Raw genomic sequence first — 17272 nt, 5'->3', positions numbered from 1 at the left:
ATGAGAAGTGGTAGTGAGATGCCATCTCGAATCACTACAGTCCATGTAGGGTAGGAACACCCACAGTGCTATTAAGGAGGGAGTTCCAGAATTTTGATCCAATGACAGTGAAGCAATGGTGATATAGTTCCAAGTCAGGATGGTGAGTGACTTAGAGGTGAACTTCCAGGTGGTGGTGTTCCCATGTATCTGCTGCCTACGTCCTTCTAAGTGGTACCAGTCGTCGGTTTAGAAGTTGCTGTTGAAAGAGGTTTGATGAGTTGCTGCAATACATCTTGTAGATGGTGCACACTACTGCCACTGTTCGTCAATGATGGGGGGAATTAATATTTTAGGTGGTGGTTGGGCTGCTAATCGAGCGGGCTGCTTTGTCCTAGATTGTGTCAAGTGCCTGGAGTGTTGTTGGAGCTGCATTCATCCAAGCAAGTAGGGAGCATTCCATCACACTGCAGCCTTGTGCCTCATAGATGGTGGACAGGCATTGGGGAGTCAGGAGGCGGGTTACTCACCACAGAATTCCCAGCATCTGACTTGCTCTTGCAGCCTCAGGCTGGTCCAGTTCACTTTCTGGCCCAGGATGTTGATAGTGGGGATTTAGCGATGGCAATGCCATTGGATGTCAAGGGGAGATGATTAGATTCTCCCTTGATGGAAATGGTCATAGCCTAACAGTTATGGGGCATGAAAATTACTTGCCACTTGTCAGTCGAAGCCTAGATATGGTCTAGGTTTTTGCTGCATTTGGACATGGACTGCTTCAGTGCCTGAGGAGTCACAGATGGTGCTGAAGATATATGAACATCCCCACTTCTGACCTTATGATGGAGGAAGGGTGAAGATGAAATAGTTGAAGATGGTTAGGCCTCGGGCGCTGAGGAACTCCAGTGCCCCGAGTCTGAAACGATTTGCCTCCAGCAACCACAACCATCTTCCTTTGTGCTAGTTATGACTCTAACCAGTGGGGTGTTTTAGCCCTGATTCCCATTGACTTCAGTTTTACTAGGACTCCTTGTTGTCACACTTGGTCATATGTTGCCTTGATATCAAGCGCAGTCGCTCTCACTTCATCTTTGGATGTTCGCTCTTTCATCCAAGTTTGACCTCAGGCTGTAATGAGGTCAGGAGCAAAATGACCCTGGCAGAACACAAACTGGGTGTTATTGATTGGGTGAGTGTCTAAGTGCCGCTTGATAACACTGTCGACGACCCTTTCCAATATTTTGCTTATAATTGAGAGTAGATTGAGGGGGCAGTAATTGGCTGGGTTGAATAGGTTGGATATGTCTCGCTAATTTATGGGCAGGACGTACCTGAGCAATTTTCCACATCCTAATATAGATGAGAATATTGTCGCCATATTGGAACAGCTTCACCAGGGATGTGGTTAGTTATGTAGCATAAGTCTTTAGTACTACTTCAGGAATGTTGTCATGGCTTTTACAACATCCAGGACCTTCCGCCATTTCTTGACATCTTGCAGAGTTAATCAAATTGGCTAGATACTGGATTTTAAATGTGCCATTACTCTTTCATTTGTTTCCTCGCTCAAGATCTCCTTAACCTATCAACCACTCTGCTCAAAACCTCATAAAATCATCTCCTCATCAGCCCACCTGTTTCCATTATGTCACTAACTTAACCTGTCACTTCATTTCTTTTTTTTAAAATATATTTTATTCAAAATATTTGGCCAACCATAACAGTACATTGTGTATCTTTTACACAGTAATATAACAATATAAATAACAATGGCCAGTTTTTTAAACAAGAAATAAATAATATATAAACAACATCAAAATTAAAAAACAAAACTAAATGGCAACTGCCTTGTCCCAAATAAATACTCTCCAAAAATACAATTCAGCAGTCCAGTATACAATTACCTATAACAACATATACATATATATGTATACATATTATACTTATACACTAACATCCCTGAGAGTCCTTCTGGTTCCTCCCCCCCCCCGGGTTGCTGCTGCTGTCTTCTTCTTTTCCATTCCCTCTATCTTTCTGTGAGGTATTCGACGAACGGTTTGTCACTTCATTTCTAATGTTATCGTAGACTTCAATCACTGTACCAAGTGTGTTGTGATGAATATAAAGGATCAGGAGTTGTGACAGACACCTATAAAATTGACCCTGATTCTGAAGAGGCCTGAGGATGAATGAGTCAGGCTTGAAAAATGCAGCACCTGAGACTGTTCTCTCACCAGAATTATAACAATGCTTGACATCCTAATCTAGTCCCCTGCAGGTGAGAATAAATCCCCTTGTCAGATCGCACGCGAGCACAGAGCAGGCTTCAGAAGCCAGCCAAATGACGTCAAATTCACAGCTGCTCAAAACAATTTCACAACAGGCAGGGCTGTGGCCACCTGTAACGCCAGCTAGATCAAGCTAATAACTGCACCTTTGAAAGGTGAAAGCTTTGACGTACAAGAGCTTCCAAGCTGCATTTTCCTGAAATAAAAACAGAAAATTCTGAATAAACTCAGCAGATCTGGCAGCATCTGTGGAGCGAGAAACAGAGTTAACGTTTTGAGTCTGTGTGATTCTTCAGAGAGCTGAGAGTTTGAGAAAGCATGTCAGAACATTTTCCTGAACTGTCTTCAATCATTGTTGACTTGAGAGGTAACGGGATTTGTAAGCTTGTCACCGGGGGCCATTGAGAACACTAGTTTACTTTAGTGTATCCCTGTCATATGCACATGATATCTATCTGTCAATATCCCACATCGAGGGAAATAAGTGTTGTGTTCAGTGAATCAGGTTTGGGAATGAGCAATAAATGGGCATAATGGAGGCACCATTTTAAAGTAGTATTTAGTTTTATTTAGTGTGGTAAACCACCGAGTTCTTATATTAAGGGTTGTACGGTAGAACCTGCACTACAGGTTCACCGGAGCCCCTGAATGCTAGCTCCACCCAGGAGCCGGGTTATAAATATGCGTGGCCTCCAGCTCGCAGCCATTTCGTTAGCTGCTGTGGGAGGCCACACATCTGATACTAATAAAGTGTCAGTTTGGATTCAACTTTGTCTCCAGTCAAATTGATCGTGCCTCAATTTATTAGTATCAGATTCAGAAGATGGACCTCCGGATTAAACCAGACCGCCTGCAGCTGGATCCACACGCAAGCGATGCCAGAAAAGACTTTCAGCACTGGCTGGCTTGTTTTGAAGCGTATATCAACGCGGCGCCGACCCCTGTTCCAGAGGCTCAGAAGATTCAAATATTGTACTCCAGACTCAGCTCCAAAGTCTTCCTGCTGATCCAGGATGCGCCCAATTACGCTGATGCCATGACTCGACTCAAAGAAAATTATGAGCAGAAGATGAACACGCTCTTCGTCAGACACGCGCTCGCAACGCGTACTCAACTACCTGGTGAGTTAATCGAGGACTTCTGGAGGCCCCTGATCCCACTAGTTCGGGACTGTGACTGCCAGGACGTTACAGCTAAGGAGCACTCAGATCTCCTTATGCGGGACACTTTTGTAACTGGGATTGGGTCTGGTGTTATCAGGCAGCGGCTCCTAGAAAGAGCCACGCGCGACCTCGCAGAGACTAAAATACTAGCGCTTTCCATGACGGTCGCTCTGCGCAATATCCAGTCCTACGCCCCCAACCGCGCGGCCCACTCCTCCTACGCTTCATGGGCCCCACAGGCAGCCGCCCCATGGGGGGGCGCTACCCACACAATACGCCTGCACTACGCGCCAGCCAGTGATCTCCGGGGGCCCCGGTGCTATTTTTGCAGCCAGCAAAGACACCCTCGCCAAGGCTGCCTGGCCCGCACTGCCCTTTGTAAGGCCTGCGGGAAGAAGGGCCATCACGCAGCGGTATGCCAGGCCCGCTCAGCGGCCGTGGTCGCCCCCCCCCCCCCCCCCTCCCCCCCCCCCGGTCACGGACAATGGGCGCCGCTATCCTCCTCCCCTCCCCAGGCCATGTGCGAGCAATGGGCACCGCCATCTTCTCCCCCGCACAACACGTGCATTTCATGGGCGCTGCCATCTTGCTCCACCACCGCAACGTGCATTCCATGGGTGCCGCCATTTGGCAGTCCCCAGGACCTCCGGGCGCCGCCAGCTTGTCCACCCCGCAGCACATGGATAGCAACGGCATTTCAGGATCCCAACGGCCGCCTCATTACCCGATGATCAACCACGGCTCGCATCCATGGCAATCGACCAGTCCTGACCACATACGTTGACCAACGCATCCACCAGGGTGAAAGTCAACGGCGATGTGATGTCCTGCCTACTGGACTCCGGGAGCACCGAGTGCTTTGTACACCCAAATACGGTAAGGCGCTGCTCCCTTAAGGTACACCCTACCAATCAAAGTAACTCCCTGGCCTCTGGATCCCATCGCGTAGCAATCAGGGGGTACTTCACGGTCACGCTCACAGTCCAAGGCGTAGAGTTCCACGGTTTTCGCCTCTACATCCTCCCTAACCTCTGCGCTGCACTTATCCTCGGCCTGGATTTTCAGTGCAACCTCCAGAGCCTGACCCTTAAATTCAGCGGACCCTTACCACCCCTCACTGTGTGCGGCCTCGCGACCCTAAAAGGTCGATCCTCCTTCCCTCTTTGCCAATCTAACTCCAGATTGCAAACCCGTCTCCACCAGGAGCAGACGGTACAGCATCCAGGATAAGGCCTTCATCAGGTCTGAGGTCCAGCGGTTGCTTCAGGAGGGAGTCATCGAGGCCAGCAACAGCCCTTGGAGAGCTCAAGTGGTAGTGGTTAAGTCTGGGGAGAAAAACCGAATGGTCGTGGAATACAGCCAGACCATCAACAGGTACACGCAGCTCGACGCGTACCCCCTCCCACGCGTATCTGACATGGTTAACCAGATTGCACAGTACCGGGTCTTCTCAACGGTGGACCTGAAATTCGCTTACCACCAGCTCCCCATCCGTAAATCGGACCGGCCATACACCGCCTTCAAGGCAGACGGCCGGCTATATCACTTCCTTCGGGTCCCCTTCGGCGTCACCAATGGGCTTTCGGTCTTCCAAAGGGAGATGGACCGAATGGTCGACCAGTACGGCTTGCGGGCCACGTTTCCGTATCTAGACAATGTGACCATCTGCGGCCATAATCAGCAGGACCACGACGCCAACCTCGCTAAATTTCTCCGCACCGCCACTCTCCTCAACCTCACGTATAACAAGGAGAAGTGTGTGTTCCGTACAAACCGCTTAGCCATCCTCGGCTACGTAGTCCAGAACGGAGTTCTGGGGACCGATCCCGACCGCATGCGCCCCCTCATGGAGCTCCACCTCCCCCATCGACCCAAGGCCCTCAAACGCTGAGTGGGGTTCTACTCGTATTACGCACAGTGGGTCCCAAACTATGTGGACAAGGCCCGCCCACTCAGACAGTCCGCTCATTTCCCCCTGAAGGCCGAGGCCCAACAGGCTTTCACCCGGATCAGAGCTGATATTGCCAAAGCTGGAATGCACGCTGTAGACAAAACACTTCTTTTCCAAGTAGAAAGCGACGCATCGGACGTCGCCCTTGCCGCCACCCTCAACCAGGCAGGCAGGCCCGTGGCATTCTTTTCCCGCACCCTCCATGCCTCCGAAATTCGGCACTCATCCGTCGAAAAGGAGGCCCAGGCTATCGTTGAGGCTGTGCGACATTGGAGACATTACCTGGCCGGCAGGAGAGTCACTCTCCTCACTGACCAACAGTCGGTAGCCTTCATGTTCAACAACACACAGCGGGGCAAGATCAAAAATGATAAAATCTTGCGATGGAGAATCGAGCTCTCCCCATATAATTAAGAGATTAAGTATCGCCCTGGCAAACTCTACGAGCCCCCAGACGCCCTATCCCGAGGTGCACGAGCCAGCGCACAGGTAGACCGATTCCGGGCCCTGCACAACAGCCTTTGTCACCCAGGGGTCACTCGGTTGTACCACTTCATTAAGGCACAAAATTTGCCCTACTCCATCGATGAAGTAAGGACGATCACCAAGGACTGCCAGGTCTGTGCGGAGTGCAAGCTGCACTTCTACCGGCCGGACCGCGCGCACCTGGTGAAGGCCTCCCTCCCCTTTGAACACCTCAGTGTGCATTTCAAAGGCAACCTAACACGAAGCAGCATACATAGCACTCTGCTACCCCAATCGGTCCAGGTTTGATGAACCAACAAAGGAGACATGCCAGATAGCAAGAAGAGGAGGGGGATCTGAAAGATAGGGAGAGTTAGAATTAGGAGGTCAAGTCAAAGCTAGCCACTTGTAAAAGAATGTGAATTGTAATCGACGTATATAGCTTCTGTGTATGTTCACTTTCATTTTTGTTTTATATAAAAAGAAAATCCCTCATAAAAACATTTTTTTAAACTAGCTAGTTCGTATCACATTTACTCCCCCTGCTCACCAGTAATATTAATGTCTATATTCTTTCCTAATGCTGTCTGACCTTTTGTGTATTTCCAACAATTATAATAGCCTTTTATTTGAGAAGTAAAACTAACTTCAAATTTACTTTAATTCTATTCTTAGACGTTAGGCAGTGCAGAACTTGAGTACTGTTATAAACAGGCGTACTATTGAAGCTTTTCATCTTGTTTCCATGGAGATTGCAGCAGGCAACAGTTATTCCCAACATTTTGTTTAAATTCAAACCAGGCACATTGATTGATCAATGTGTTGCCATAAAGAATTCCCCATGTAAATCTCAAGTGTAAAAGAATTACTCTCCCAACCAATCATCCATCGAGCTCGCTAGACGCCACATATATTCACACAAAGGGCCCTGTCCTTTGTAAACAAAAAGAACATGGGCGAAAATCTCCCCCAACGGCGCGATGTCCGCCGACTGGCGCCAAAAACGGCGCCAATCAGACGGGCATCGCGCCGGCCCAAAGGTGCGGAATGCTCCGCATCTTTGGGGGCCGAGCCCCAACATTGAGGGGCTAGGCCGGCGCCAGAGGGATTTCCGCCCCGCCAGCTGGCGGAAATGGCGTTTGGTGCCCCGCCAGCTGACGCTGAAATGCGGCGCATGCGCGGGAGCGTCAGTGGCCGACGACAGTTTCCCGCCATGGTGGAGGCCGAGGCGGAGGCGGAAGGGAAAGAGTGCCCCCACGGCACAGGCCCGCCCGCGGATCGGTGGAGATCCGATCGCGGGCCAGGCCACCGTGGGGGCACCCCCCGGGGTCAGATCGCCCGCACCCCCCCCCAGGACCCCGGAGCCCGCCCACGCCGCCTGGTCCCGCCGGTAAATACCAGCTTTGATTTACGCTGGCAGGACAGGCAATTTCTGGGCGGGACTTCGGCCCAACCGGCGCGGCCAGATTCCCGCCCCCGCCCGATCTCCGGTACCGGAGACTTCGGCGGGAGCGGGGGCGGGATTCACGGCGGCCAACTGCCATTCTCCGACCCGGCGGGGGGTCGGAGAATGACGCCCCATGTCCAGACATTACACCTTTTTCAACTCAATAAAAGCTTGGAGGATGTGGTAGTCACCACCGATGTATATATTAGGTGCTTTGTGGTAAGGCCCTGTACTACAGGTAAGGGGGTAGTTCCCTTGCCTGCTGGCTTCGCCCAGTAGGCAGAGTATAAATATGTGTGCTCCTCATACAGCAGCCATTTCGCCAGCTGCTGTAGGAGGCCACACATCTCAGTGCAATAAAGCCTCGATTGCATCCAACTCTCGTCTATGTGTAATTGATTGTGCATCAATTTATTACACTAAAGTTTTCAGAAGATGGACCTCCCCATCAAGCCGGATCGCCTGCAGCTGGATCCACAATCAGGCAATGCCAAAAAGGACTTTGAACATTGGCTAGCCTGTTTCGAAGCTTACATCAGGTCTGCAGCAGACCCAATTCCGGAAGCTCAGAAGATTCAGATCCTCTACACGCGGCTGAGTTCCAACGTCTTTCCACTTATCCAGGATGCGCCGACCTACGAAGACGCCATGGCGCTATTGAAGGAAAACTACGCTCAGTGGACTAACATGCTCTATGCCAGACACATCCTCTCCACTCGTAGTCAACTTCCTGGTGAGTCAGTGGAAGATTTCTGGCGTGCTCTAATTCCCCTAGTTAGAGACTGTGACTGTCAGGCCGTCACGGCCACGGAACACTCGAACTTGCTCATGAGAGATGCTTTTGTTACGGGGATAGGGTCGGATTACATCAGCCAGCACCTCTTAGAAGGGGCCACGCTCGACCTCGCGGCAACCAAAAAGCTAGCGCTCTCGCTGACGGTCGCTTCCTGCAACATCCAGGCCTATGCCCCCGGCCGCAAGGCCCACTCCTCCTACGCAGCATGGACTCCGCAGACGGCCGCCCCATCGGGGACCCCAGGCAGCCAACCCCACACTTGTGCCGTGCGGCAGCCAACCAACCTCGGGGGCCCCAAATGTTACTTCTGTGGGGAGCCAAAACACCCCCGACAACGCTGCCCGGCCCGGGACGCCCTTTGCAAGGCCTGCGGCAGGAAGGGACACTTCACTGCGGTGTGTCAGGCGCGCACAGTCATCGCTATTGTTCTGACCCCCCCCACGTACGGCCAGTGGGCGCCGCCATCTTCCCCTCCCTGGACCACATGTGGCCCGTGGGCGCCGCCATCTTGTTCGACCCCCACCACGTGCGACCCTGGGGCGCCGCCATCATGTCCTCCCCAGGATCATCAGGCACCGCCATCTTGTTCCCCCCACGACAGGTGCAGTCCGTGGGTGCCGCCATCGTACCAGGACCCATGCCTCCCAGACACCCCATCGTCTGCCAGCATCGACGACCAGCTGCGTCTCGCCTCGGTCACGATTGACCAGTCCCACCCATGCAACCTAGCAATGGCCTCTACCAACGTGAAAATCGATGGGCATGAGATCTCCTGCCTGTTGGACTCCGGGAGCACTGAGAGCTTCATCCATCCCGATACGGTAAGGCGCTGCTCCCTCGCGGTACACCCCGCCAACCAGAGAATCTCCCTGGCCTCCGGGTCCCACTCCGTGGCGATCCGGGGGTACTGCATAGCCACTCTGACTGACCAGGGCGTGGAGTTCAGCGGCTTCCGCCTTTACATCCTCCCCAACCTCTGCGCTGCCTTGCTACTCGGCCTGGACTTCCAGTGCAACCTCCAGAGCCTAACATTGAAATTCGGCGGGCCCCTACCACCCCTTACAGTGTGCGGCCTCGCGACCCTAAAGTTCGACCCACCTTCCCTATTTGCAAACTTAACCCCAGATTGCAAACCCATCGGCACCAGGAGCAGATGGTACAGTGCCCAGGACAGGACCGTCATCAGGTCCGAAATCCAGCCACTGCTTCGGGAAGGCATCATCGAGGCCAGCAACAGCCCCTGGAGAGCCCAAGTGGTAGTTGTAAAAACTGGGGAGAAACACAGAATGGTCATGGACTACAGTCAGACCAGCAATAGGTACACACAGCTCGAAGCGTACCCCCTACCACGCATATCTGATATGGTCAATCAAATTGCACAGTACCGGGTCTTCTCAACTGTCGACCTAAAATCCGCCTACCACCAGCTCCCCATCGGTAAGGCGGACCACTCATACACTGCCTTCGAGGCAGATGGCCGCCTTTACCAACGGGGTCTCAGTTTTCCAACGGGAAATGGACCGAATGGTTGACCGGTACAGGCTGCGGGCCACTTTCCCGTACCTAGACAATGTCACCATCTGTGGCCACGATCAGCAGGACCATGACGCCAACCTTGCCAAATTTGTCCGCACCGCCACTCTCCTCAACCTCACTTACAACAAGGAGAAGTGTGTGTTCAGCACAAACCGCTTAGCCATCCTCGGCTATGTGGTCCAGAGTTCTGGAGCCCGATCCTGACTCTCCCTCCCGCACTGCCCCAAGGCCCTCAAACGTTGCCTGGGGTTCTTTTCTTACTATGCCCAGTGGGTCCCAAATTATCATTCAATCCACTCTTTTTCCCCTAACGGCCAAGGCTCACCAGGCCTTCAACCGTATTAAGGCTGACATTGCCAAGGCCGCGATGCACGCAGTCGACGAGACGTTACCATTTCAAGTCGAGAGCGATGCATCAGACGTTGCTCTAGCCGCCACCCTCAACCAGGCAGGCAGGCCCGTGGCATTCTTTTCACGAACCCTTCATGCCTTCGAAATTTGGCATTCCTCCGTCGAAAAAGAGGCCCAAGCCATCGCTGAAGCTGTGCGGCATTGGAGGCATTACCTGGCCGGCAGGAGATTCACTCTCTTCACTGACCAACGGTCGGTAGCCTTCATGTTTAACAACACACAGTGGGGCAAGATCAAGAACGACAAAATCCTGAGGTGGAGGATCGAGCTCTCCACCTACAACTCCGAGATTTTGTATCACCCTGGTAAACTCAACGAACCCCCCGATGCCCTATCCCGAAGTACATGTGCCAGCGCACAGGTGGACCGACTCCGGACTCTGCACGACAACCTTTGTCACCCGGGAGTCACACGTTTGTACCACTTCATCAAGGCCCGCAATCTGCTCTACTCCATCGAGGAAGTCAGGGCAATCACCAGAGACTGCCAGGTCTGTGCAGAGTGCAAACCGCACTTCTACCAGCCAGACTGTGCGCGCCTGGTGAAGGCCTCCCGTCCCTTTGAACGCCTCAGCGTGGACTTCAAAGGGCCCCTTCCCTCCACCGACCGTAACACGTACTTCCTCAGTGTGGTCGATGAATATTCCAGATTCCCCTTCGCCATCCCATGCCCCAACATGACATCTGTCACCGTCATCAAAGCCCTCAACACCATCTTCGCTCTGATTGGCTTCCCCGCCTACGTCCATATCAACATCATTCATGAGCGATGAGCTTTGTCAGGTCCTGCTCAACAAGGGTATCGCTTCGAGCAGGATGACCAGCTATAACCCCCGGGGAAACGGGAGGTGGAGAGGGAGAATGGGACGGTCTGGAGGGCCGTCCAGCTGGCCCTACAGTCCAGAAATCTCCCGGCCTCCCGCTGGCAGGAGGTCCTCCCCGACGCACTGCACTCCATTCGGTCGCTCCGATGCACTGCGACTAATGACACACCACATGAACGTCTCTTTGCCTTCCCCAGGAAGTCCACCTCCGGGGTGTCGCTCCCGACTTGGCTCGCAGTTCCAGGACCCGTACTCCTCCGTAAGCATGTACGACTCCACAAGGCGGACCCGTTGGTTGAGAGGGTACAGCTACTCCACGCCAACCCACAGTACGCCTACGTAGCGTACCCCGATGGCCGCCAAGATACTGTCTCCGTCAGGGACCTGGCACCAGCTGGTTCCACACACACACACCCCTCCGGCCTGGCGCCACCCTCCCCTCCCCCGGCGCACCCAGCCACAACCCCCGCCCCAGGCCAATCCGTCCTCCCCCTGCCCACGCCCGAGGATGAAGAGGATTTCGGCACGCTCCCGGAGTCACTGAAGACCAAACTGACACCGGAATCACTGCGGTGCTTCCAACGGCAGATCAAGGCTCCGGACTGACTGAACCTGTAACTTGATCGGGGCTCTTAAAAAAAAAACATCATCCTTCTGTATAACTCTCCTCCACCCCCGCTGGACTCAATTTTTTTTCTGTACTTTAAAACATCTACTTGTATATAGTTCTCCACCACTCCCCCGGACTCAATTTTAACAGGGGGTGAATGTGGTATCACCACTGATGTATATATTAGGTGCTTTGTGGTAAGGCCCTGTACTACAGGTACGGGGGTAGTTTCCTGCCTGCTGGCTCCGCCCAGTCGGCGGAGTATAAATATGTGTGTTCCTCGTACAGCAGCCATTTCGCCAGCAGCTGTAGGAGGCCACACAGCTTAGTGTAATAAAGCCTCGATTGCATCCAACTCTCGTCTTTGTGAAATTGATCGTGCATCAGAGGACAGTGCTTCCCTCATGCATTCTCCATGGCAACACCTTTGACCAATCAGAATCCATTTGCCAGCCAATCATACCTCCTTTCTCCTGCAGTTTAAATTGTTGTTGCCTTTGAAATTTGGTATTCTTACGTCTGGAAAGGCAAGATGAAAGCTTTGACAATGTGCCTCTTCTTACATCATGCAATTGCTTAAAGTGAGCTTGTCTTTCACCAGGAATCATGTGACAGAAGTGATAAAGGATCTTACTTTTAAGGTATATATTTGACCATAAATGAGATTTCTCCATAAAGAGGATGTTAACTCTCGTCTTTTAGGGTGGAATCTTACTGCCATCATTTTTAAAAGTTGTTCCCGACCCTGCTGATTTCTGAGGTTCAATTAATGGCAGCCTCCAGAAGCCCAGCCCAATTGAGGGTGGTGGGTGAGCTGCATAGGCAGAAGTGCCAATGTGAGTTCCTAACACTCCAGGCGGTTGGCAACCCTACCAGGCAGGGGGGGGGGCTGGGTATGCTGCTGTAGGCGGGGGACCAACAGGGCGCTTCAGGGTGGAGGCACTTGCTGGAGATTTTTAAAGGTTTCAAATTAAAATGTGGCCATAGCTAGTGGGATATCCATGAGGGACAGCTGTGGCCCTCTGGCACCTGCTGTTCCAGGGTGAGAAGTTAAAGGCAGCCTCACTGACATCACCACCGCCTCCCACCCCCAAACTCGGCCTGCTGCCTCCAGGTATGTGACGGGCTTCAGCCTTACTGGGGGGCACCGTGAACCACTGGTAAGATCCCAGCGACTCACCAACACGGCACTACATATGATACCCACCATTGCCAAGCAGTTGACTAATGTCAGCCTCACACTGCCTCCAGCAAAATCGCTCAGCTGTTCTCCTCAATGTGCACATTTGAAAACGTTCCCACCCTCCTGCCTTCTAAGCTGCCTCCACTTGGCTTATAACATTCCACCCTCAGTGTTTCTACATGCTGTTTGTGATTAATGACCGCTATTAGAAAAGGATTTTTGTGAAAAAATTATTGGATCTCAAACTCTATGCTTGAGTCAATACTTTGGTTTAATGAGAGGACTGAAACATTAGGTTTGAGCAATCAAACTCTAACCTCATTCATGACAATTTAAACTTTAAAAAATCTAAATCAAGCCAACACTGAAGCTTCCGCAAAAAACAAGAAGTAACACTCAAAAGTCAGAGTACAATACCTTCATGGACACTTTAATTTCGACTTAACTACATATTAGAGTGCAGTCAACTGTCATGTTCAAGGTCTGATCCTTTTAGCACTCCTGTGGACCAAGAGGAGCAGGGACGCACCTCCTGTGCCACTCGCAGAAGCCTTCAGCTATCTCCAGGTACTCTCACCCCGACAACAACCCAAGTCCGACCGCAGAGTATAAATCAGGATCGACAACCCATGTAAAACATACCTGGCATGATAATCTCTGGGAATCCCAACTTCCTGGCCACCACTGTGGTTCTGTCCACTAGATGCGGATAATCCTTTCTAATCTGGGGCACATCCCCCACCAACATTTTCATTGTAACCCATAGACCTGTAAAAGGAAATGTGAATAGTATTTAGTATTCTTTCAATATGTACCCACAGGAGACCGTGAAGATCTAAGCAGTTGTATCTGACAGAGGCTATGTGGCTCACAGTGTTTGTACCTGAGGAAGTCTGTGCATTTCTAGAGATTTACACTTGGTGGAGGCTACGCATTTGCAGATGTATCTACTGGAGGGGACCCATGGAGGTTCTTCTGTTATCACCATTGTGGGTCTTAGAAGGGATTGTTTGTGGCCTGCATTTACAGATACTGTCGGAGGCAAGACTTGGTAAACTTTAACTTTTATCTAACATCATACCAACTATTTACAATACAGGCTGAGCACGAGTCTCTACATAAAGCTATCTCTCTCCATGTTCTGTCATGAAGTGATCTTATGCCATTGATGATGCAGACTATGGCCAGGATTCTTCGTTGTGACTCTGCCCGGCTACATTTGGATTGGATTGGATTTGTTTATTGTCACGTGTACCGAGGTACAGTGAAAAGTATTTTTCTGCGAGCAGCTCAACAGATCATTAAGTACATGAAAAGAAAAGGAAATAAAAGAAAATACATAATAGGGCAACACAAGGTACACAATGTAACTAGATAACACCGGCATCGGGTGAAGCATACAGGGGTGTAGTGTTAATTAGGTCAGTCCATAAGAGAGTCGTTTAGAAGACTGGTAACAGTGGGGCAGAAGCCGTTTTTGAGTCTGTTCATGTGTGGTCTCAAACTTTTGTATCTCCTGCCCGATGGGAGAATTTGGAAGAGTGAGTAGGCCGGGTGGGAGGGGTCTTTGATTATGCTGCCCGCTTTCCCCAGGCAGCGGGAGGTGCAGATGGAGTCAATGGATGGGAGGCAGGTTCATGTGATGGACTGGGCTGTGTTCATGACTCTCTGAAGTTTCTTGCAGTCTTGGGCCGAGAAGTTGCCATACAAGGTTGTGATGCAGCCAGATAGGATGCTTTCTATAGTGCATCTGTAAAAGTTGGTAAGAGTTAATGTGGACATGGCGAATATACTTAGTTTCCTGAGGAGATATAGGCGCTGTTGTGCTTTCTTGCTGGTAGCGTCGACGTGGGTGGACAGATTTTTGGAGATGTGCACCCCTCGGAATTTTAAACTGCTAACCATCTCCACCTTGGCCCCATTATCTTTGAGGGAGGGATCTGAGTGCAGAGTTGAGATGGTTACCTTTTGACTGGGTTTGGTCAGGAAGCATTCTGACTGGTACCATTGCTCCCTCAGCCAGCCAGGGGAGGTGTGGAAAGAGCAGGAGCCAGCCACGAGCAGTGCGCTGTCGTAGCAAGAACAAATTGGTTTCATAGATCATGGAAAGCCAACCAGAAAGAATGTGCTTTCACCTTGAATGTCTGTAAAGGCGGGCAGGGCACTAAACATGACTGCTTTTGGAAGAGAGTTCATTTAAATGACAGATTGTTTTCTGTGGGGTGGCACAGACACTGAAACAGACACCTTGAGTGTCAGGTCACACCAGAAGAACCAGACAATTGTTTTGACAGCTCAGTTCCAATATTGATGCATGCAGTTGTGTTTTATCATTTCAGCAAAGCAATCTCAGAGAAATTAGAAAGTGGTCCATTGTGCATCTATATTTTGGTAAACCAACTGATGGATTATTTTTCTCCCCTTCTCGTTTCTCTCTCTTTCCACAAGTTGTTTCCTTACATTTGAGAAAAGACTTACATTTAAATAGCACTTTACATGACTGTCAGACATCTGAAAACACTTGAGTAAATGATGTATTTTTAATAGATAGTTGCTGTTATAATATAGAAAATGTGTTTGCCAATTCACTCTTTGCAAGCTCTCACAGCTAGCAATGCGATAATCATAGAATCATAGAATTTATAGTGCAGAAGGAGGCCATTCTGCCCATCGACTCTGCACCGGCTCTTGGAAAGAGCACCCACTTAATCCTACACCTCCACCCCATAACCCAATAACCCCACCTAACCTAAGGGCAATTTAGCCAATCCACCTGACCTGCACATCTTTGGACTGTGGGCGGAAACCTGAGCACCAAGAGGAAACCCACGCAGACACGGGGACAACGTGCAGACTCCGCACAGACAGCGACCCAAGCCCGGAATCGAACCTGGGACCTTGGAGCTGTGAAGCAACTGTGCTAACCACTGTGCTACTGTGCTGCCCGGTAATAGCCAGATAATTTTTTTGTGATGCTGATTAAAGGATAAATATTGGCCAGGACTATGTATGATAGAAGGCTCATTACATTGTGGAAGCTTTTAATGGTTGCAGGGGAAAATTAGGCTTATAAATAATGTTAAATAGTAATTATAAGACTAACTCCTGCAAATGAGTTAACAAAAGATGACTGGTTAATGGCCAGGCAACAACTGGTTGAAGGCCAGACAACAATTAGTTCTTTTTCCAGGTTTGTGACATTTTTACGAGAAATATTGTAAAGATTGTTTGCTTAAAACTCAAAGTAAGTTCATGGCTTGATGTAATGAAACTGATGATTGCTGCTTGCTTAGGACGTCATTGAATAGGTACAAATTCAGCAATTTGTAAACACTCTGAAGTAACGGTGTGACAAAGAGTCATCCAGACTGTCGTGTTGGGTGTTCCGATACACAAATGAACCAACACGGTTGTAGATGGTACAACTCTGTTTTATTGTTCTGTACAATAATAACTATTAACTTCTGGGTGATGTTCGTGCTTCACCAGCTAACCTGTGGACCCAGCCCTTGCACTATCTTTGTGAGGCACTCAGCACATGGTGTATGTCTGAGTGGCACGCTGTGAGCTCTGTGCTCTGAGCTATCTCCTGGTAGAATGAGCGGGAACTGTGGTGTTCCCTGTTTTATAGTGCGTGTGCTCTCACTGGTGATTGGCTGTGATGTTGTGTGTGTGTTGGTTGGTCCGTCTACCTGTCCATCAGTGTGTGTGTGTGATTGCACCATGATATGCTAATGTGGATATCATGACATCCCCCCCTTTTCACAAGGATATGTGCCTACATGCTAATAAATATTGGTGTGTACTGAGTGCATCTGAGTATGTGTGTGCAATATTTACAACATGTACATGAGGCTAAACTATATACAGAGGAAGGTGTCAGGTGCAACAGAGCAACGAGGTTGTACCACTAACAAAACAAGTGCAATCAGTAAACAACAAAAGAGAACTTCTGGAACGACAAGAAAGAAACACGTTAACAGTATTGCACAACAATTCAGTGAGTCCAATGTGCTAACAGGCTCATAAGTCAAGTTTATCACTTGGGCGACGAATTTGGGTTGACCGTTAGGGTGGCACACCACTCATCGCCTGGATCAATGCTGTGCACTGGCATCGGCTGGTGGTTCCGACTTGGGGACATCCGGTTCTTGTTTATTACCGCAACGCGGGAGGGTTCCCGGTCGTCGGTATCACAGGTCTGCATGTTGTCAGGGTATGACTCAGTGTATGGGGGCTGAATGGCCCGCACGTCCCTGCGAGGCTCGCGGAATTGCGGAGAGTTGGCAGGTTGAGCTGCTCGACATCAGGCAGCGTAGTAGCCCATCCTGCCACAACGGAGGCATTGTCGCGCTTTGGCCGGACATTGCCACTTTAAGTGTGCGGATCCACAGTTGCCGCACGTCGTGACGTCATGGCGTTCGTTGCGCCACCGCGCCTGCGTGGTGTGGTCCTGCGTAGAGCGCGCCTGCGCATCCTGTCCCTCTGCGTCGACGTCCCTCTTTTGGCACGTACAAACGCGGGAGGCCTCGGAAAGCGCGCGAAATGGCTGCCCTCGTCCGGGCTGCGGGCCAGGAGGAACTCGATCAACTAGACCTGCTCGGCCTCATGGGACCCAGG

General features: G+C 50.7%; 1 protein-coding gene across 1 annotated transcript in view; it reads right to left on the bottom strand.

Annotated features, from left to right (window-relative positions):
• The window catches only part of LOC140426764 (dedicator of cytokinesis protein 2-like), a 1003703-nt gene that overhangs the window by 777080 nt on the left and 209351 nt on the right, over positions 1 to 17272 (bottom strand). Inside the window, exon 13 of the mRNA XM_072511919.1 lies at positions 13295 to 13420. Within this exon, the coding sequence (XP_072368020.1) occupies positions 13295 to 13420 (126 nt within the window). The remainder of the gene's footprint in view (positions 1 to 13294; positions 13421 to 17272) is intronic.

The sequence above is a fragment of the Scyliorhinus torazame genome, chromosome 7 (genome assembly GCF_047496885.1).
Source record: "Scyliorhinus torazame isolate Kashiwa2021f chromosome 7, sScyTor2.1, whole genome shotgun sequence".
Taxonomy (NCBI): domain Eukaryota; kingdom Metazoa; phylum Chordata; class Chondrichthyes; order Carcharhiniformes; family Scyliorhinidae; genus Scyliorhinus; species Scyliorhinus torazame.
Note: the sequence above shows the minus strand (reverse complement) of the source record. Positions and strands in the feature narration are given on the sequence as shown.